We start from the raw sequence: 23,781 nt of genomic DNA on the forward strand, positions 1-23,781 counted from the left end.
CCTAGAAGATGACATCTGCCCTCTGCTGGTCTGGAGGAATATCATTGCAGCACGCATGTGCCGACCACAACCATCCACATCCACAGTATGAACCGGAAGACTGGAAGCACACGAGGAAAGCGTAGAGTATGAGCTAGGCTTCAGATGTCTCTCAAACTAAAACAGCTGGCAAGTAAATCAGAAGATCCTAGCTCCTTAGCTGGTTCACAATCATGATCAACAGCCGTGAAAAAGAAACATCAGCCCTCACAAGACCACCGGGGAAACTGCGCCTGTTGTCTACAAAATGACTCTCATTCACAAAATGCATTTAGTCACAACAAAATGAATTTCTCAGTGAAAAATGCATTTCGTGAACAAAATTTTAATTAATGTAATCATACATTCAGCCTTCTGTCTACAAAACACAAGGTGCCAATATCAATTCAGTGCACAAAAGGAGTCATTCCATTTGATTTTTGTGCATGAAAACAGTGACACCTTCACGCTTTCATGGACAAAATGTAACTGGAGTTTGTCTTACTGTGGTCAAAATGCAGCCAGGTATTTCTTTAATATGCCATCTAGTTACATTTTCTTAATTTACTGTAAAATTATGTTGGACAAAGTTTGTTAATATGTATTTGATTTACCAAATACGAGGCAAAAATACTTGTACAGAGAAGTACTACATTCTATTTGGTTGAGCAATTTGTGGAGCACAAGCACATGCAACTATTCAAATATTGATTGTTATGTACATAGTAATTTGTACAAAAACATGAATTTAAAGATTTCTCACCAAGACTACCTCCCATGCCTTTTTGTTAATACACATAATATTTGAACAAAGTATCAGTTAGAAGTAGGATAACCCCATACTATTTCAACATTATATGAGCTCTGGCAAAAGGTAATCCCATGACAAATTTTTCCTCGAAAGCTCATAAAATTATTGAAATAGGTATAACAATTGTATCCACATATGCACAAAATCTGTGATTAGTATTTATTTGATCCATAGTATACAAAAAAGTAAACTGGTTTAGCTTCAGATCTTTCCATTTTTGGTTATACCTCCTAAGTATGTGGTCACACCAAATGAGAGGACTGTATGAGGTTCAATAATGTGCTAAAAAAAGATTTACAAAATAAATTCTATGCAACAAAGCCAAGAGAGGTTTATTGTTTCATGATGTTCCGAATAAGAGTAAGTTCCAAATAATTTACAGAAGAAACATCTTATAGACTGTAACAAGCAGATCAGATAGAATATTTAAACAACCAAAGTATTTCAGAATAGTTGCATAACCTCTAGTTTTCTGCAGATGGTGGAGTATGATCAGAAACAACATCGGTCATCTTTTTTCTCTCCCTGTAACTCCTAGAGGCATCCCTCCATTTCTGTCTCTGTTTCTTCCTCTCTTTCTTCCTGAGCTCACTTGACTTGATATATTTGATCAGTCCCTCCCGTTTTCTTCTCTGGTAGCTAAAACAGAGGTGTACAATATTATGATATGGTTTTATTATATGTTAATGGTAAAAAAGACTAAGTTCAATGTTACAGAAAACAAATTCCTCTAACAGCTAATTATAGTCAGAACACAGTAATTTGTGCAAAGTTACTTGACGTTATGCTCATTATTATTAGTTACCTTTCTTTTCTTCTAGCAAGATATTCTTGTCTTGCTGCTGGGTCAGCATTAACACGTTGCCTATGGCGTGCTGTTTTTTCTTTGTTTGTTAAGGGCCTCTAAGAAAAGTTAAAATGGTGTAAATCATAAACAGCCATCAAAAATAATGCTCCATACCAAATGATATTTGATGCACCAAACTTCAGTTAAAATTTACAAGCACTAGAATGACCACATAAATGACCCAAGCACTTTTCCCACAAAAGGTAACGATCAAATTTGAAGTCAGAATCTGGCATTTCTAAATGTCCATTGTCTATCTGAAGTCATCGAAACAAAAAAATTATTATTTTTTCCCCAAGAATATTAATAAAGATGGAAAGGTAAATGCTTTTAACATCTGTCCACCCATTTTCTGTACCCACTTCTTCTATGCAGGGTGACAGGGCTTCAGAGTGCATCCCAAAAGCTACAGGAACTAATGCGAAACAGGGCGTCATGCTTTTAAAAGAGCATTCATGGCATTACAGAAAAAAATGACAAGCGATAGAAAAAAAAAATCAATTTGACTGAAAAATTAGGCATCACGTTACTGATCGGTGTCTCTCATACAAGAGTGAAACTGTGAGGAAAAAGTCGCTGAGGGAATTAAGTGTCAACTGTCTACCTTATTGCCCTGCCCCTTTAATTCCAAAAATTCAATGTTGTTTTTTTCTGAACAAAAGGTAGTGAGGTGAGGTTCTGAAGTGAGGTACAATGACATTTTGCCATATGGCAACACCCTACCATAGAGGGTAAATTTCACCAACTAATTTCACTACCTTACTGCACCAGGATAAAATATACCCTGTTCAGTGAATCTGAACATCAACACTGCTATATGCAATTCATGATTGCCTGCTGTTGGATTTAAAAAAGAAATCAGCTATCATAATCTGATAATTACATTAACAGCCGAACTGTTTCCGGTTGTAGAACATTTTCCAATTTGAACTTAGGATAGAGGCAGAAAAAAATAGCTGGCAAGTAAATAGAAAGGCTATCATGTGTGTCCCCAAAAAGAAATCAGACAAAAAAAAAAAACCACATAGTCAGCTCTTCAAAATCAACATATTATTACTGTGTTTGAGCTCCTCAGTATGAAAATGAAACCAACACTCACTATATTTGAAACTGACTTCAGATAATATCCAATATGTGCAATCAGCATTGAACAGGATGCCTTTAAATGGTCAACCCTGTTCAATGCAAAGCTACTATAATTAGCTCTGTTTTATAGTACAGTATATGTTACACAGTATAGTATTATCACTGTGAAGATACAACACACACACACACACACCAATAATAATATTAGGATATTGAAATTGTAAGTACTACAAAGAAACAAAGATGGTATTGTGCTTCTGGATGCATTATACAGTACAACTTACCTTTACTTTAAACACCGTCTTCCTGAGAGATGATTTTGTGATTCCAGATTCCTGTGAATAATGTAACTTGAGGAATATTACTTTGTAAGGGATTTTAGTGGGTAGGGTGAATGACAAGGCTTGCAAAATTATACTTAAAAACCTTTTCAAAATGGCTGTGATTTCGCTTTCTGTAATAATGCATTCTATAAATTCATATTTACAAAACCTTGTGATTTTTAACAGTATTCTTAACCAAATTACATATGTTTTTTTCCTCCACAAGATGACTACGGAAGTGAATTTTCAAATTTCCAGCTTTCTCCTCGAACAGTTCACTGCAGCATGAAAAAGTGATGAGCAAATGGTTGCTAATTATCTGACCCACGATTTGTTGTGAAGACCATTGTGACGGCTGCTCTACTAACTACACAGAATTAAAGCATACACTCAGTTTTACCCACTGCATTGTACATTTTTTACATATTACAGTAGTCATTAAATCAATGCATTGTGGCACTTGTCTATTAGAAGCGTTAATAAAATAAGTTCTAATTGCATACGTTTCTGATGAAGGCATGCACATTTAAATTCTTTTGCACCGACATTTATTTTGTACAACTTAACCTACAGTTTAATTTCTTACCTTTTGTGTTTGCCGTTTGGGAAAGGCCTGGCCAGGGGTGCCTTTCCCAAAACCATCGTTGCTAACTACATTAGCAACTTACGTGGTTCGAACTATGTAAGTACGATGCAGGCGTTTCCCGAAACCATAGTTCGAACTACAGAGGTAACGATACTGCGGACTTGCATAGTACAATGCATCGTTAAACGACACAGGTGTTTCCCAAAACCATAGTTCGAACAAACATTCGCAAACACTGTCGTTAAGTTGCATAGTTCGAAGCGTAGTTCCGGGTAAATACGTCAGCGATGGTGGAAAATACAGTCTAATAAGGGTTTAGTCACCGTGTAAGTAAGAAATGTAATAATCTTTAATACCTAATAAGGAATAATTTAGCTCTACGATCACATATAATGTGAAGTTGTCTGAAAATGTAGTTTGAAATGTAATTGTTGTGTGGGTCTCTGGTCATAAGTACGGTAACTGTCTGTAGTGAGCAATAGGGACAGATCTCAGACATGCAGCTTTTCGCTGCAACTCTGTGCTTAGAGTAGAACGTAGAGGACCGATCGACTGAAGAGTTCGCACAACTGGGTTTGAGCAACTGATTGAACGGTTATCCCAAAAAAAACCTACAAACACACCGACCCTTTCTGGATAAGACTGCCCACCCCTGTAGTGGCATATGCAGTTAGTGTGTATTGCTTGGTAAAGGATGTTGTGTACCCTGTGGTCATTGTGCCATATGGTACACTTCACCATATATAGGGGGAAAAAAAGAGAAATAATAATAAAAAAAACAACATTAAAATAAAAAGAAAATAATAAAACCCCTAAAAAAAAAAAAAAAAAAAATTATTATCCCTTGTATGTGTACATCTGTGTGTTTGTAGCCCTATGCAGACCATTGGGTGTTGTGCAGTTTCTTCATTACACACATAACTTAAGAGGGACAACAGTCGCCTTAGAAAAAAGTACAGCATTTTGATGAAGTACTCCTTATTCACTGACAGCTGTCATTGCCATAATAGAAGAGTAGAATGACACTACAGCGGTCAGATACGAATCCATGCCTTTGTACTCGGGGAATGACGTCTGTAATGTTTGGATATTACACGCACCTGTCTATTCCAGTCAGCCACTAACATTCTGTAAGCAACAACGTCGGACCAGGAATTTGTAAGTGGTCGTAGTGTGACTGAAACACAATGAACTGCAATCAACGTAATTACAGATGGAGCGTCTTTCACAAAATGCAGTGTCATAGGTAAAAGTTCTGTTTACCACAGCAAGAAGCGTCGCATTATTTTGGCACGATTTTCATATTATTGGTGTTATGTGACTGAAAATAAATTGATGACGCGTGTGTGTGTGTGTGATTATTATATATTTATATGATATTACACAGTTCGAGTTTTTGTACGCGACCAGCTGTGAAAGTAGTTTGTTAGTTGTTGCGCATGACTCGCCATGAGTCTTACCAATCAGCGCTGGAACCATTGTAGTTTGAACTACGGAAGTCCCAACCAACTAACGTGGTTCAAACTACTGTGGTACAACGGTTTTGGGAAACAGTCGTACTTCGGATGTTGGTTAGTTTGAACTACCACAGGACATTGGACCACCTCACACTAGTGGTATGTTGTGGGGGAAGCAGAGTTTTAATTTTTCTTTCCTTAATGTTTAGATTTATTTTGTATATACAATGATATTGAACTGGTTGTGTAGTGGTGGTATAATTTTGACATTTTGTTTATCGTTTTGAGATTTACTTTATTTGGTTAATCATTTAATATTTTCCCCCCTTTTGTCTGATTGTTTGGCCAAGCCTGTGTGGACATATATACACCCCTGTGTCATGTTGTGGAGTTAGTCCGTTTTAGCGATTTTGTCCATTGAGTTGTTTGAGTTCATGTGAAGTTTGATATTGTTCTGAACTTATCAAAAATAAACTTAAGCTTATTTCTGTGTTAGTTTTGCAAACGTTTGTAATAAAAAAATCTTGTTCTTCAAAAACCTTCCAGTGCCCTTACGCCTGGCCTACATGGTCCTTCACAATTAAAATAATTTTTATTGTAATATTTTGCAATTTTGGGCTTGGCCCATTTTTTTTGCCAAAGAATGTATGTCATTTCCCAGGTCGCACCACCTGATGGTGAACAGTTGTGCCACTTGACATTAGTGATAACAGTGTAGGCTAATTAACTTGAAACACAAAGGAACTCTATAGTTCATGTTACAATAACAGCAATAAATTGTTAATTTACTGAAAACAAAATTCCATTAACATTTTTGTAGCACAGACATTCATTAACTAAAATGCCATTCTAGCATTTTGAATTCTTGGGGATAAAATTCACTGAGCACATGCAGAAGGTAGGCCTTTTGTCACCAAGATTTCAAAATACCACAGTATACTATATTACACCCAAGCCTAGTAACATAGTAATAACTTTTGTTCATAAAAGTTTCTCTCTCTCTCTCTCTCTCAATACATTGCTAGTAGCAACATATTTGCCCTCTGCAGGTCAGGTGACATTCGTATCACTGCTGTTTGCATGCACCGACCGCTGCTACCTGCATCCACAGACAAATGCAGTATGTACTCAAGGGTCTGTACACACAACGATGCATGGACCCTAACAGCTTTAGGAAAAGTGAAGTATGACCTAGGCTTAACACAGCAATGTTTAATGGTGCTAGGAGGTGATGTCATTGTATGCAATTTATGCAGCAAACTGGAATAATGCAATCAATGACAAAATTCATTGTCAATTGTTATTACACTCATTATTGATTAGTTGTTGCAGCCCTTATACATAAAAATAATGAATAAGCATGAGATTTGTACTTGTAGTTACCCTCGAATACACCTTTGTATCCACATTTTCCACTGCAGTTCATGTACCTAGCCAGAAAATAAAAAGGCTTCCACGCTTTTAGTCACTTTCATTTGCTTCAGAATGACATTTGAAGAACCATACAATTAACAATATTCTCATAACTTACACATGGCAGCTCAAAACCACTTTGCTTTCAATGTGTATGGGCTGTTTCCAGTATCATCCATTTTCTCTACATATTGTTTGCATGTATCTGACAGTCGCCAATTCACATACTTCAACGTATTTTTTCAACACACAAATACCATCACTAATTAATTATTGTCTATACATAATTTCTATAATATGCTAATCTTTTGATGTTCAGGGTATCCCATTTGTGTACCATGTGCTTTTTGTTTGCACTATGTATACCATCTTGGCATTATATTTACTTATTACATTACTATTACTGCACCAAGATGGCACCGCAGGGCAACTGCTCAACACTATTGCAACGCTCCTATGCTGACAAATACTGAAAAGACTAGAAATACAAGTGCAGAATATACATTTTTAAAATTTAGTATCGGTACCTGTGCAGCCTTTGATGCGATGGTTGGTTTGTCATCCTCTTTTTCAGCTCTTAACAAGGTACATGGAACATGCTTTGATCCACCAGCCACTGGGATGTCACACACCTAGGAAATGCAAAAGAACATCATAACTGTTGTGTGGTTCACTCCCCCTATGCTTAAAGAAGGTATAAACATTTGTGGGAACTGAAAGAGAATTACAATTACGTTCAGTTTAACCTGCCTGAGATCATCTGGTGCGGACACTGAATGGAGATGATCACTAAGAACACACCTACAGTTTCCTTTAATAATTAGACAAACACTTAACTTGCATAACTTAATTTGACATAAGCTCTTATATCAGACAAACAGTTCCCAGCATAGAAAAATCATCAGAGCCAACTAGTTTTCACTGATCATGAAATCTGTGTCGGATTACATGTCAAAACTATGTAGTGTAACCCAGACTGAGGTCAACCCAGCCAATTCAACCCAAAACAAAAAAGAGAGAGAACATGGCAACATTTTATTGTGAAGGCTGCAGATTATCTACCAGACCTAAATTCTACAGTCCTCTCAACTGACAAACCTTCAAACTGTCTATGCTTATGAAATGACCAGCTCAAAATTGACAAAAACATTTAATACCAATGTCATTTACTAGTGAAATGGAATGACAGCAGTAGATGAGGGAAAAAAGGTGGTTGGTTTGGCTGTAATTCATTGCTACCTGGGACAATGAATAACAACAGACCAATTAATATCAGAGGTGGAGTAATGGGCCCCAAACAAATGCTCTGCTGTCACTAATGAGTGTGAATAGCTAGATGTCTCAATCTGTGAATCAGCACATGCTCTTCAATTTCTCACACACCAGGAACAGGAAACTATACTCACTTCTCTACCAGAGTCCTGTTCGTTAAGCTCTGGCATTACTCCACCACTTTCCATCAAGTTCATGTCTACAAGGTTTTCACTTTCAGCAGTATTACTGCCATTATTTATTCTGTTGAGAGGCTGTGAGAAAATAGGGTGTTCTTGTATACTGTAATCCAGTTCATCCCGCTCAGATTTAATCTGGTCAGGTAACATATGAGGAAGACACCCCACTTCTTCATTCTTCTCCTCAAAAGGAAGTGAGGTTTGGAGGATCCTGAGTTCAGAAGGATTTTCAGTACACGTGAGGGCTGATGCCTGCTTGTTCAGGTCCACGACTCCCTGCTCTGGTTTGCTCTCATGCTGCTCGGGGAATTCCTGCTTAATGTCAGTCTGCTGAGGTTCCCTGTCCTCCTCCAGGCCGGAGTTACACTGTTGCTCATGGGGTTGACGACCCTGAGGAGCCGCTCCACTGGAGACAGGGGGAGCAACATGGTGGGCACTATCTGTAGAGAAAAAGAGATGATTTAAAAGCAAACCATAATGATTAGGGATGTGCAAAATCACTTCCCAATGCAATTGCGAATGTATGGTGTAGGATTAACTATATTACTGTTTATATTATCACTTTTGCTGTGTTCACACCAGGTACTAACATGCGTCCTGGGTGATCCAATCACAAGTGGACAGCGCTAAATACAGGTGTGAACGCACCAAAAACGCATTGAAATCCAATCGCTCAAACCACAATCTGAGGTGGTCTGGGACACATATGGCCGCATCATATAGTAGTGCGAAGGCAAATGTGTCCTGGGCCACATTGAAGGACCGCCTACTCAACGCCCACACAAGAACGTCAGCTAAGCAGGCATGTACTCAGTAAACACGAGTGGTATCTGACATGATTAATATCAGAATGCATGTCAGTGCCAAGTGGGGCCAGTGACTTAAAGACGTTTCGAAATTTGCAGAGATCACATTCATTGCACACTTTGATGAAGCGGGTGTCCATGCTTTATTAATATTAGTGAAACGTGCCAATAAAAATGACGTGAATGCAAAATTAAAAGCATGCAGGTAAAAATGTACATTTGACAGTCTAGATCAGAGGTTGGCAACCTGCGGCTCTTTGGGCACGTGGCTGCGGCTCTTCTCAGAATGACAGATTAATTCACATTTTCATGTCTTGACATATTACGATACTTTCATAAATATAAAATTATTTATTTATGGGTTAATATTTTTCATTTAGATTCACCTGTCAAGCTGTGAATAGGTAAGTGGCAGAAATTTTGCATCATCAGTTATAATGTTTAGATGTTATAGAACACGTACAACTAGGTTTTGGATGTTTTGAAACTTTTCTGGCAACTGTGACGATCATGTTCTATGTGTTCAACATCAGCCTGACAAAAACAGAGGGAATACAGATAGTGCACCAGACCTTACAACCCACCACAAGTAAACTTTGTTTGTAGTACACCTTTTTGCAGGTCTGTTCACTTGACTGGTTTCTTGATGGGTTGGCATATTTGAAACATGTGTTTTATTGCCAGCACATGGTGAATGATGAAAAGGAAAACTCAATAAATGCATTTTGAAAATGAGAATGTTGCAAAGATTTGGTTTTTCCTTATTTTCTGTCCTTATGTCATAGGTGAAATTAACAAGTTGGAACAACATGAACAGTCCAGGGGGTCGTATATGGCACATTCATAACATGGACTGGGAAAGGGTTATTTTTACAAAACACCTGTTTTTGAGTTCACTGGGTCTGTATGATCATTTTAGCCAATGAACATATTTTTCCTATAATAAGGTGGTCTGGGTTCCCCAGGGTTAATGACAGAATCATGATGTCCAGTACACAGACAACGATGCACACCGCTTATTTTTGCGCTTCAAACCATTTCGTGATTTGTGCAAAATCGTGTTAATAGCTAATATGTGTTCTTTCAGCTGTAATGACACAGTGGTTTAGCATTTTGGGCTCATGGCGACTGTTGCACACCCCTTTGTTTCCCATATTACTTTACGTACAAATTTTAATTAATTTCTTAATGTTCTAATGTATCCATTTAATGTGCAATGGGACAATACATGAATGGGTTAATAACTTCAAACTAGACAAGACAGGCACATCTAGTGGAGTGTGCTTTGATCAGTGGACAACAGGGAACAATGCACACCCCTTGGATTTTCTGCTTATTTTTGTCTGTAATAGTTATTACATTGCATCCACTTAAGGTGCAATGGGGCAACAACTAAGGGGTTAATAGCTCTAAAAAACAAAATGGCACAGCCATGTCCTATGGAGTGTGCTTTCATCAGTGGACTCTGGGGGATAATGCACACCCCTTGGATTTAAGATCACTTTCAAGATTAAATGTGACGAAACACGTAATCAAACAATTCAACTGCATTTGCTTTGTCCCAAGGTGCACTGCCTAAATCACACTTTACAACTTATTTATGAATTAATTTGTGTTATCAATTAACTGTCAATATGTATGAAATGGAGCAATGGCATGTAATATGCATACAATGTGTTAATTAATAACTGTTAGAGAGAAAGTTATTCTGAAAATCCAAGGGGTGGCGTTGTTCCCTGTAGTCTACTGATGAAAGCACACTCCAAAATGTTAAACTACCATGTCGTTACAGCTGAAAGAACATATAATATTAGTTAACACGATTTTGCACAAATCACAAGATGGTTTGAAGCGCAAAAATAATCAGTGTGCATCGTTGTCTATGTACTGGACATCACGATTCTGTCATTAAAAACGCCCAACCTTCCGTTAAAAGTTATTAAAGCCATGAAACTGAATATCGAATATGAGGCTCTCTTCTACCAAAGCAAATAGTCAATCAGTCAATTTTTTTTTTTTTTTTTTTTTTTTTTTTTTTTTTTTTTTAAAAAGGAGCGGAGATATTAGGCACTGCTCCCGCATCCAAAGTGTCAAAATTCATCCTGTCGAGCGAGCGAGTGCTGTGCAGACGCGAGTGCGTAGATAGTGTCCAGCGAACGCGAGCGCGTAGAGAGGATGGGTTTTGAGCTCGCGAGTGCACACGTGCGTGCGGTTCGACTTTTGGCACTAATTTATAGAGCTGTAATATTTGGTTCCCTCTGAGTCACTCACTAAACTGATCCGGGTGTGCGACTCACTTGAGTCAGTATTGCCAAATCGCCAGCCGAAACGTTTGTTTTTCATAGAAGAAAGTATATGTGGCTTGTGATGTGAATGAATGTACGTCAAAATAAATGACAAAGTACTAAGACAAGAGTAGCAGGGTTGCCGCTGCCGCTCGTCACTCTCGTCATTGACGAAAACGGAACCCATGGTGAAGAAAAACGGCATCAAATCGGCACTCTGGCGAATTCAATTTTCAAATGACGAATTTTTAAATTTTTGAAAACTCGAATTTCATTTTTTCCCCAATTTTCAACCGTAGCACCCGTAGCGCCTAATCAAAACTGGCCCGGCGCCCCGGACACACGATCGTCGATCATCCATGTCAAATGAGCATGGGCCGTTCTAAAAGTAGCAAATGTTATCGATCGGTGTGGGGACATTCTAAAACGTTTAATGTGAAAACGCTTAATGTGGTTTAATGTACTAAAATAGCGACCAATAATCACCAAATTTTGCACACACACATCTGGTCATAAAGACTTTCACCTGACAAAACATCAAAACTGAAATACAAGGAATATGGACTTTATTTTATGTTAAGCGTTTTCCCCTCCATTGACACCCATTATAAGGAAAAGGCTTAATGTAAAATAAAGTCCATATTCCTTGTATTTCGGTTTAGATTTTTTGTCAGGTGAAAGTCTTTATGACGACCAGATGTGTGTGTGCGAAATTTGGTGATTATTGGTCGCTATTTTGGTACATTAAACCACATTAAGCGTTTTCACATTAAGCGTTTCACAATGTCCCTCTCAAAGGTACTATGAAACACCAGGAAAGTATTAGCTTACCTTTATTGTTTTATTTATATATATATATATATATATTATATATATATATATATATATATATATATATATATATATATATATATATATATATATATATATATATATATATATATATATATATATATATATATATATATATATATATATATATATATATATATATATATATATATAAATAAATAAATAATGGAGAAATTCAAAAACAAAAAAAAAAAACAATTTCAGAAATTGCCACAACATTAGGAGCGGCAAAATCCACAGTTTGGTACATCCTGAGAAAGAAAGAAAGCATTGGTGAACTCAGCAACGCAAAAAGGCCTGGACGTCCACGGACGACAACAGTGGTGGATGATCGCAGAGTCATTTCCATAGTGAAGAGAAACCTCTTCGTAACAGCCAACCAAGTGAACAACACTCTCCAGGAGGTAGACGTATCAATATCCAAGTCTACCATATATATCCAAATACAGAGGGTTCACTGCAAAATGCAAGCCACTCATAAGCCTTAAGAATAGAAAGGCTAGATTGGACTTTGCAGAAAAATATCTAAAAAAAGCCAGCACAGTTCTGGAACAGCATTCTTTGGACAGATGAAACCATGATCAACCTGTATCAGAATGATGGAAAGAAAAAAGTATGGAAAAGGGCTGGAACAGCTTATGTTCCAAAGAACACCGCATCAACTGTAAAACATGGTGGAGGTAGTATGATGGCTTGGGCCCAGCGTCTGGTCATGTCCATATATATATATATAGTAATTAGAACATTATTTCCGAAATGCGTACTATACATCATGTTTTCAGCACGCCAGCACGCAAATTTTTACACAGTATTCACGATTCTCCCAACCTTATCAAGTAGACTCGTGACTCACCCATGCCTTTAGTTGACCAATCACAGTGTGATTGTCAGAAGAGATGTATATTCAGTGAGTTTAATGATTAATTTATTAAGAAGCGGCGAGAGAGTGACTAAACAAACGGATGCTGAATAAAAGTGAAGAATTTGATTAATAGAAGCAAAAATACAGAGAAAAGTGAAGAATTGAAATCAAACTCCAGGGAGAACCCTGGAGTAGCAAATATTTATTTAAGTGGCACACACCAAAAAGGAATCATACAAAATGTAAACACACATGACAACAAATGGAACAAAAATGCAAAATGTGCAAATTACTTAGAACATAAGCTAAAATAGTAAAATAAAAGCTGCAAATGAAAGAAACGCATAAAATAAAATGTTAAATATAAAAACACTAACCAAATGGAGAAAAACAGTTCTGTGCAAATCAGAAGTTGGCCAAGAATAAAATTCTACAATAATGCATATGCAAAATGTGCAAATTACTTTTAACATAACAAATGTGTTAAATATAAGAACAGCAGCAAATGGAAGAAAAATGCAACATGTGCAAATTTCTGAGCATATAGGCTAAAAATTAAATGCTAAATATAAAAACACCAATTGGAGTAAACAAGTAACATGTGCAACTGAAAACTAAGAACAACATGTCGATATAGAAGTATTGTAGGGAAATAACTATATACATACTATGGAATTTGTTTTATAGGTTAGCATTTAAAAATACCAGCTGTTGTACTTTTGAAGTGCTGAGGCTGCTCCTCCTGTCAGACGATTTGTCCAGCTTCTCTATTTCATAAATACTTCAAAATGTTTATATTATTAAATTTATTATTAGTCGTGAATGTAATCGCACACGGTCTTTCATGTGAAGTGATAAATGTCTAATTTCCATGAAATTCTGTGCTCAGACAACAACAAAACAGCGTGTTCGTGGAAGCAGCCATGTTTGTTCCGAGATGTGTAGTTTGATCACATTCCGGGTCTCGCACCTCGGAATTCGTCGGGATAAAGGAACGCGCGATCCGAGTGCGCTAACCCGCTCGGGTGAGCGGTTCAGAACCGGCTGCATGATTCCAGCTGTAGAGGGAACTAACCGACGGATTCACTCATGGCTGTGTGTAATCCGTGTGCGCTAACCTGCTCCGGTAAGCGGCTCCGAACCGGCTGCATGATTCCGACTGTAGAGGGCTGTGTGTGATACAGGTGCATATGAAGTTGTAGCAACTATACTTGCTATTATAGCTGTATTGATCTTGTAATGAGTTTGAAATGATTATAAGAGGTATGTACGTGATGGGCTTTATAGTTTAGTCATGGGGTAGTTAGGACTCGATGGATTCGGGTTAATGGAGACCTCAGATTCGTGACTCGAGTTTTTAACGCCGAGCGACCGAGTGCTGTGCAAACGCGAGCGCGTAGAGAGCATGGGTTTTCTGCTCGCGAGCGCAAACGCGCTCGTGGTTCTTATGCGCGCGAGTTTTGGCACTAATTTAACGCCATATAGCAGCCAGCAAGAAGCGTTAGCGTGACCAGCTGCTTTTTGCGTACTTTAGAGCAACAATCGTACCGGCGTACTTTGGTGTAAAAATGCGTGCAAGTCGGTAGGTCTGTTCTAGCTTTTCAGGCATCTGGAGTATTAAATAAACTCAATTCCACTGTGCAGGCACTGCACATGACAACCTGTTTTAATCTTTCATCTAAAAATGAAAAACAATTATACTATCCACGCGATATCGATAGTAAGAAACAAACGATCGAGTTCTGCGCTTCGCCATCTCCAAGAAAACTCACTCAAATGCTAATAAAATAGTGTACTCACCCAACATTAGATTATTTTGTGCCCCGATCTCTCTCAGCCTCTGCCGAAGTTCCTCGTTTTCCCTCAACATTCGACTAGTTTCCTCCTGGTACTTCAAAATAGTATTTCCCACAACTTCTAGTATCTCTCGAGCGGCCAGCGTTAAGCGCTCGGTTAAATAAGCATTCAAATCATGCATTACTGTCATTTTAAAAGTTTGTATGTATTACACCAACGTCAAAGAAATGGCGACTGAAAAAAAGAACGGCGTTTTCTCCTCTTATTATAACAGGCTTTTACATGACGTCAGACAACTTCAATTCTGACTCGAAGCAGATTATCTTTATTTCCGGTTTACCCTAGCGCTGCACCGGAACGTTGGAATACAAGAAAGCTTGTCACGACGACCAAGAATTTTACACCTGTGGATGCCCGATTGCCCGACCTGCGGACGCATGCGCAAACTGGTTTTCCGGGTACGTCACTTTATTTATTTATTTATTTATTTATTTTTATTTTTATTTTTTTTAACACGTAAAATATTTCAGTTGCAGAGCTGCCCGGCAGGGAGTGATAGATTAGGAAAATGAGTGAAGAAAGGGGGTAGGGAGAGAGATTAAAAAGGAGGAAAGAGAAGAAGAAAAAAAAACAAAGGGGGAGACAACAGTGGGAGAGAGAGGCTAAAAAGACAGGAGAGACAAAAAAGGACATAACAAGGCAAAAACAAAAAACAAAAAAAAAAACAGCATTTGAAATACAACCAAAAATGGATAAATACAAAGACACAACCAGAAATACAGACATACAGAATTGTTGCGTGTGCTTGGAAGGGAGCGTGTAAGTGTATTTGCATGTGTGTTCATCTGTGTGGGGGAGGTGTGTGAACACGTGTGCATGTGTTGGGTGTGTGTGTTGGGTGCATGTGGATTTTGGCCCCCACAGCCAAAAGGGCACGGGCCCCAGAGAACCAGAGGCAATAGGCAGCCGACCCCGCGAGCGGGACGGCCGCTCCCGCACGAGCCAAGGCCAGGGTCCCAGGACCCCAGGCAGCCGGGAGCCGACCGGCCCCCAGCAGAGAGCCCCACCCGCGCCGGAGAGGCCCGGCCCGACCCCCCCCCCCAAGCCACCACCCCAAAGAGGAAGGCCAGCAACCATGCCAAGGAGGCAGCCGCGCCCAGGAAGGAGCAGCTAGCACCGGACCCAGGCCCACACTGCCCACACAGACACCTCGCAGACACACCTCTCAGCCATACACATAGACCACACACCCACTCACACAACATACACAGACACATACACAGAGACAAAAAGACATAAGCCCATCCACTCCGGACCACCCTCCGGCATGCGGGGGAAAGGACACCACCCCCAGCGCCAGCCGCAACCCCAGGGCGCCGTCAGCCGAACGACTATTTGATCTGTATACTGACTGCCTGGCTGTGGCTGTCCGATCTGCATACACATGTGCGACACCAGCCACCTAGCGTGGCAGTGAAGTGGATACAGCCAGAAAAGTGCGCGGTCAGATTTTTTCCAAAATCTTACAAACTATCTCTTAGGTAGAAATTTGGTCGGTGATCTCTCACCTAGGGACATGGCGAACTGCGCCATGTGTCCCCAAATTCCCCGCAGCTTAAATACAGCAAATGCACAGAATAGAAAAAGGAGAAAAAGTAATCATTGCGGTAAGCTCGATCAAGGCTGAACATGCATCCAGAGTCTGAACAGCTTTTCTGTTTTTTGATCCATGCAGGGTTTGGAAATAAAGTCCCATTTATATTTTAAAGTCCTGGATCCTGGGTTCCTTCTTTGTCCATTTACATTTATGAATAAAATATTTCCCATGTAAAATAAAAAGGTTTAATATAAATTTCCTATTGTATTCAATATCAGTCTTTTTATAAAAGAAAATAACATCCTTCTTTCCCAATTTAATTTTTTTACTATAAAACACATTAAACATATGTTCAACTTCCAACCAAAAAGAAAAGACATACATACAATTGTAAAAAAGATGACAAATAGACTCAACGCTGAACTTACAAAAACAACGTCGTTCATCAACACCGACTTTGAATCTCTGTAAAACCTGGTTTTATGGATATATTACATGGAGAATCTTGAAAGACACCTCCCTCACTTTATTGGTGACACAAAATCTACTATTATAATTCCAAACAATTGACACTACCAAATTCAGTAATCCATCTATTTTTTGCTTGGGGTATTGAGTGTACCTGACACATTTTCCTGAACAGTTTATTAGAGCATCTTTTATCTTTGATGTTCACTCCGTCAACCCTAAGATTTATACTATGAAAGTCATCGTCAACGGGACCATAACTCTGCATCAAATTCAATAAACCTGACGGTATAGCTTTAATAAAAGATGCCCATTCTTTTTGAGACATAAAATTTCCATACTTCCTTATGAACTCTGTGTATGTGTATAGATTGCCATTTTCATTAGAAAGCTGATTCACCAAAAAATATTATTTTTAACCAATTTATCCACATATAAACTCTTGTTTTTGTGTCTGATGTCTTTATTTTTCCAAATCAAACATCTATGGGGGGAAAAATTATGTTTATAGATAATCAACCAGGATAACAGTACTTGTCTGTTTTTGCACATCATAATTACATAAGAAACAATCCCACCAAACCTGTTAAAAATAAAATTTGGGATATAAAACCACAACTTATTTGATTTTGGATATAATTTTTGATCCACTTAGTTTTCAAAATAGTATTACATGTTCCAAAGTCAATCATGTTTAAGCCTCCATCCACAAGAGAATTACATAACACTTCTTTTCTTAAATAATGGTACTTATTTTTCCAAACAAAATTGAAAAGATCCTTATCAATATGGTTAATTATCACTTTTGGGACATCCAACACCATAGCAGAATAAATCAGTCTTGACAAACCTTCACTCTTTGATAATAAGACTCAACCCTTTATCGATAAATCCCTTGACAACCAAATATTAAATTTTGTTTTAATATTATCCAACAAAAAATTAAAATTCAGCGCCACCCATTCTTTCTGATTTTTGCCAATTTTGATCCCTAAGTAGCAAATAACATCCTTAACTGGAATGCCATTTAGTTCCATTGAATCTTGAATCCCATCCTTTAAAGCAAATAATTCACATTTATTAATGTTCAGTGTTAAGCCTGACACATGCATGAGAGAATTTTTCAAGACATTCCACCACGTTCTTAATCTCTTCTTTATCTTGCAGGAACAGAGCTGTATCATCTGCTAACTGGCTGCATTTAAGTTCTTTCCCACTTACTTGAATTCCTCTAAAATAATTTTGATTAATATGCAATGACAAGTCTTGCATAACTAATAAAAACAAATAAGGTGCAGCAGGGTCCCCTTGTTTAATTCCCCTGCCAATGTTAAATCTAGGAGTAGTGCCAAATGGCAATTTAACAGAGCTATTGCAATCTTGGTACATTGTCTGAATTGCCCGTCTAAAATAATCACCAAAACCAAAAAAATCCAATACATCAAAAATAAATTGATGCTGAACAGTGTCAAAAGCTTTATAATAGTCTATGAACAAAATATAGCTGTTCCCATCAATAAACTCCCTATAGTCAATAAGGTCTAGGATTAACCTTATGTTGTTACCTATGTGTCTTCCGTTCATGAAGCCAGATTGGGAATCATCAATAATATCATTTAAACACAGTTTTAGTCATTGTGCAAAAATAAGAGCTAATAATGTGGCATCATTATTGATTAATGTGATTGGCCTCCAGTTGTCTAACAGCAAACGATCTTTATTAGCTTTAGGTATCAAAGAAATAAGACCCTGAGACATAGATGGGGGGACTTTTCCATTCTCAATGGCTTCCTTGAAAACACATGATAGAAATTCTGAAATATCATCTTGAAATTCTTCATAGAATTCACTCTATAAACCATCGTTGCCGGGGGCTTTATTGTATTTTAATTGAGCAATATTCCTCTTGAGTTCGTCTAATGTTATTTCCTGATCGCATAATTTCTTCATTTATACATTTTGCAGTCCCCTTAATGGAGGAAAAGAAAACGGATGGGATGCCTACAGTGGAGTTGCTAGTGTACAATTTTTCATAGAATTTGGCAACAAAAGAGGAAATAAGTTTTGGCTCTTCTGAAAAATGGCCGTTTATTTTAAGCTTGTGCATTCCTTTTTTCTAAATTGTAAAAATATTTAGTATTTTTCTTGCCATCCTCCAACCCTTTCTTCCTTGACATGATGAAAGCCCCTCCTGCTTTATCTACATATATAGAGTCCAATTCCAGCTGCAATTTGCTTAGTTGATCCTTATCATATTCACATAGATTCTCTCTGCCACACATATTAATAATTTCTCTAAGAATGTTACTTTCCTTAACTTTTTTTATCATTTGCTATCTCTTTCCCCCGCTTAATGGCCAATAATCTAATCTGAAATTTAGTGTATTCCCAATGACTTGCGTAAGAATTATGTTTTTTGGCTTTTTCCAAATTTTCAGCAACAATGGCTTTGATGGATTGCCTAAGAAGGGTGTCTTTTGTGGGATTCAATAGAATTATAAAGAACATACAATGAATAGAGGAAAAGGAGAATATAGCTTAAAGCAGGGCATGATGAAGGGGGGGGGGGTTCATTATGAAAAAATGCAGTTAACTGAAACGAGAACTGACTGGCGCCGGCAGGGCAAGGTTACCTAATCGGGACCGATAGAGGGAGCGACAGAAAACGTCTTACGTATCTGAAGACTTCCACAAGGACAAGTACTAACCGACTAACTAGAGTAAATGTCAAACATGTGGTTGTCACGTAGACGGAAGGTACCGAGAGAGGGCGGGAGATGCCCAAAGGGCTTTAAAAGGGATACAGCTGATACATATGGCAGAGCTTCCTCCTGTACATGCTGAATGTATGTCAGATGGCCGCTCCCGGATTGCAATCTGTCAGAGAATAAACTGGTGACCTGCAACTTCTCCATGTGTCAGCTGTGAATCTCTTGACCCGGTGGAGACGGCGTACTCCAACAATTTGGGGGCTCGCAAGAGATTCGCAAGATTCGGCTAAGTGTTGACGCAGCCTACTTGGACACAGAGAACTGCAGGGCCCAACCAGAAGAGGTAAGCAGAGCCTGTTATATTAAAATCTGCACATTGGATATGTCAAATTGAGCAGTTTGAAGTGTCCAGTGGCCCGTCGGTAAATTAAGACGGAGGAGAGGTGGCACGCACTGTGTTTATATATTGGGTATGACTATGTATTGTGTATGCATTGTGTCTAGGGATTGTGTGCAGGCATCGTGTGTGAGGAAGTAGAACTTTAAGGAGCGGAGGGTATGGAACCCCCGCAGGGAAATAGAACTTTACTGGTTTGTGTGTGAGCAGCGTTGTGGGTTCTTCCTGTCCAGGGTGCTCGCCATTCTCTCTCTGTTGGTTGAACTTGCCCGTGGCTCTGCTGTCACTGCTTGCGGTCTTACAGTTTGTCAGAACCTCGGGCGTTCATTACAACTGCCGAGCAGGACCTCGCCTAGGGTGAGTTCTAAGAACACCCCTAGCTTGGACTCTCGAGAGGGTGGGTGACGCCTGAAGGCTATTTTGCCGGCCTTGGTCGAGTCAGAACACCGGTAGTGCGGCCGATAAGCTGACTTCCACTTGGGTTGTCTCAGTTGTGCGTACAGAACACCCCAATTCCAAGTTGACATTGCTGGGGATGGGGGGGGTTTCGGCTGGGAGCGGGCCTGTTTGACTGGGATTGAGCTCGTGGGGCGTGCCCTGTTCAGGAGGGACACAACAGTAAGCTGCTTTGAAAATAGTCTCATTGTTTTAGAAGTTGTTGATTTATGTATTGGTGGTGTTTGTTTGTTAGTAGGACATTCGACTAAGATAAGGAAGTGTACTAAGTGTGTGTGGCTGAACCCACATCCGGAAGCAGAAGGGCTGCTAGACAAGGGATTAAAACAGTCAGGACAGATTAAAAATGGACCGCGAGTTTGATCGGGAGCTAGATGACGGGGGATGGGCGCCCCCTAAAAATGCGGCATGGAAGCTGCTAGCTAAACAGACACAGGTGGTAAAAGCAGCTGTAGAAAAAGCAGTTGCTGAAGATAAGGATAAGGAGGTAGCTGACGCCTGGGAGCGTATGTGTGCAGTGGTCCGGGGTGCCGGACAACAGATAGGAGACAGGCGCTCATTGGGAGAGCTATTGTGGAAAAAGGAGAGAGAGCATGCTAGTCAGAGGGATGAAGCTGCAGGGCAGAGGGCAAGAGCCAGCATAGTGCAGGAAGGGAAGTGGAAAAAAGAGGAAGAGATACATGAGAAGGAAAGGAGAGTGTGGGCGAGATTAGGCATATTTTGGCAAGGGACAGACCACCTCCATAGTGAGGAAAAGGGGGACTGTAAGTCACTCCCTCCCGTAAAAGAAAAACAAGTAAAATGTGGGGATCGTCCCTCAGCGTATAAGTGTAGGGAGGTGCTCCCAACAGCGCCCCTGGCCCATATGTGCCCCATGATCCATGTGACAGGAGGAACCCTCCACATTCGAAAACAGGATACTCAGGAAGTCTCAGACTGTGTCCGGTCTGGGAAGGCAGAGGAGGAGTCAGACAGGAACTCAGACGTAGGGTCTGAGTGCACTAGTCAAGTGAAAAGAGACAGGTCAGATGTCCGTGAAAATACACGGGCACAAGAGCAGCCAGCATTTAGCAACAGAGTATTGAGGCAACAAGCAGAGGACCTAAGGGTAGGTGGATGTGGTAAACCCATCACACCGGGGAGAGATCTAGGCCTCAGCAGCCGGACGCAGAAGAAAGTAGAGGTGCTGGGCCAGTTGTTAGGGCTACTTGAGGAGGAGGAGACAGAAGTGGCCCTACAGATAGACGGACTCAGCGAGGAGCACATAGAGGGACTGCCAGGCCCGTCTGGAAATAGATACAGCCTGCGCTCCAGAGGCAAGCCTTATGAAACGTTCTCTATAGGAGATGTGCAGGCCTTGGCAGATAAAATGCCTCCCCCGGGAGAGGGGGGAGGACAGTGGATGGAGAAGTTAGACCAACTCACTCAGGGCATGACGCTTGCACTGGGAGATTTCCGGGCGGTGGCAGCCCGTTGCTTGACTACACATTCCCTACAGGGCGTAGAAGACAGAGCAGGGACTATTACATATGCAGACAGTATGTGTCTGACGAGGGTGGCGATGCGCTTGGGTGACGCCATGCGGGAGATGTTCCCCGCCCCTAGTGGAGCAGCCGTCCCAAAGTTTACATGGGACCCTAAGGTTCACCCTAGAGAATATTTGGATAAATGTAGAGAGGATTGGACCCATCGAACCGGGTGCCACCCGGGGCAGGAAGGGGTTCAGCGGGAGTGGTTTAGGCGGGCAGTAATGGAGGGGGTCCCAGAGGCAGTTAGGTCAGCTATATTGGGCAACCCGGATCTCCCTGGAGCAGACTCCCATGTGTGGGACCGACATGTAGTACACCATTTGCAGAGGGCACAAGAGGAAGCAGATAAGGAAAAGAGCGACCTTAAGGAATTACAGACACAGTTACTGAAGCTGCAGGTGGGCGAGGCGAGGCGAAAGGCTAATGAAAACAAAAGGAAAGGGCAGGGAAAGCAGAGGGTGGTAGGGGTTTCCCCAGAGGGACCACCCATATACCCGCCCGGCCCTTGGAACGGGCCACCCACCTACCAACAGGGGAGGTGGGGCCAGCAATGGGGAAGGGGCCGAGGCGGTTGGGGTCGGGGATACAGGGGCCGGGGCTGGGGAAGGGGCTCGCCGCAAAGAGGACCACCGTCAGGTGTCTGTTTCGGGTGCCGGGCAGAAGGACACTGGGCAAGACATTGCCCAGCACCTGTCCCGGCCAGTATACGCGGCAGGGGAGGACCTCCTGGAGTCCAGGGACTGTCAACCGATCCACAGGTGATGGCACCCAACCCCCAAGCGGCTCCCACAGCAGGACAATATCCGGCAGTGGAGTGGGACTGGTACCCATCCTCACCATGACGGTTCCTCCGGGCGGCCCGGGACGCAGGGGAGGCAGACCCTATGCTGTCCCTTATGGTCATGGACAAAGAACTGCCGTTTCTGGTAGACACGGGAGCCACGTATTCCACTCTTAACGTGGTCCCAGAACAACATCATCTGTCTACCTCAACAGTGACCGTTGTGGGCTTCTCGGGGGAAGAACAGAGACTGTCAGTGACTAAGCCAGTGAAGGTCCAGGTGGGAAAACAGACCTTTCTCCACCCGTTCGTGGTGTCTTCCTCCGTTCCAGTGAACCTCCTGGGGCGGGATATGCTGGTGAAGCTGGGGGTCTCCATCCTGTGTAGTGCAGACGGACTGGTGGTCACCCTGCCGGAGGGCACTCGCCTGCGGAGCGACGCCCGCACCGCGGGCTCGGGACAATGGCTGGTCCAGCCAGTCCAGAGTCAGGCCCTGGCAGACATTGGGGCCTACTGGAACCCAGCCTGACTGGCATCCTGGCGGCCTACTCAGCGTGGCGGCCCTGGATCTCACTCCTAGAGCCCTATGTGCCCCCACCTGACCCTCCTCATGTGACCCTTTCCTACGATAGGGATAGTACTGATTGGTATGAGGAACTGTTTGCTGAGCAACTAGAAAGCCGGCAGTGGCAAGTTGCCTCTGAGAACTTATATGTGGGTCCCGAAGGAGTAGCCTCAGCCACACTGCTTACCCCAGAACAGCTGCCCTGGTACATGATGGGACAGGAAGCTGTCCCACATGTCTCTCTGGCCCTCCATCCCAAACACCAGGCCAAGGATTTGGGCCCGATGGTGAAACGGGCCAGAGAAACTGAGGACTGGGTACAGACCCAGATCCCACAGGTCTCCTTCTCGCCCTCCTGCAGTACCTATCGCATACAGGTCACAACACAGGACACCGCCCTCCTGCAACATGAGCAGATAGCTAGAGATCATGGGTGTGAAAAGATGGACCACCCAAAGGCGGCGGCCCTTCTGGCGTCTCTGCCAGACTCGCTGTGGTCCACCAGCCCCACAGATGTAGGTCTAATATCCTGCACGCCAGTGCAGTTCCAACTTCAATCAGGGGAGGGTCCCCTCTGGCTCAGACAGTACCCACACAAGCCGGCAGCGGAGGAAGGTTTAGCTGAGACTATAGAGGGCCTCTTGCGGGCCGGGGTGTTAGAGCCCTCCACGTCTCAGTGGAAC

General features: G+C 41.2%; 1 protein-coding gene and 1 long non-coding RNA gene across 3 annotated transcripts in view; both read right to left on the reverse strand.

Moving 5' to 3' along the window:
• LOC111856182 (uncharacterized) overlaps nt 1-15,046 on the reverse strand; it is a 31,238-nt gene extending 16,192 nt beyond the window's left edge. The window contains exons 1-3 of one of the 2 annotated variants that reach the window (XM_072715630.1): nt 14,598-15,046; nt 7,948-8,432; nt 7,069-7,173 (exon numbers count right to left, since the gene is read on the reverse strand). In XM_072715630.1, coding sequence (XP_072571731.1) covers nt 7,069-7,173; nt 7,948-8,432; nt 14,598-14,784 — 777 coding nt within the window. In that variant the 5' untranslated portion in view covers nt 14,785-15,046. Of the gene's footprint in view, nt 1-7,068; nt 7,174-7,947; nt 8,433-14,593 lie in introns of both variants that reach the window. The other variant, XM_072715629.1, reaches the window with a different exon arrangement.
• LOC111856183 (uncharacterized) lies at nt 1,136-7,062 on the reverse strand. The gene is made up of 4 exons (XR_002841069.2): nt 3,672-7,062; nt 3,047-3,097; nt 1,635-1,732; nt 1,136-1,468 (listed from the first exon to the last, which is right to left on the reverse strand). It is a non-coding gene; the product is annotated as an uncharacterized lncRNA (long non-coding RNA).
• Nucleotides 15,047-23,781: the final 8,735 nt, after the last annotated feature.

This window comes from Paramormyrops kingsleyae, chromosome 8 (genome assembly GCF_048594095.1).
Source record: "Paramormyrops kingsleyae isolate MSU_618 chromosome 8, PKINGS_0.4, whole genome shotgun sequence".
NCBI classification, from domain to species: domain Eukaryota; kingdom Metazoa; phylum Chordata; class Actinopteri; order Osteoglossiformes; family Mormyridae; genus Paramormyrops; species Paramormyrops kingsleyae.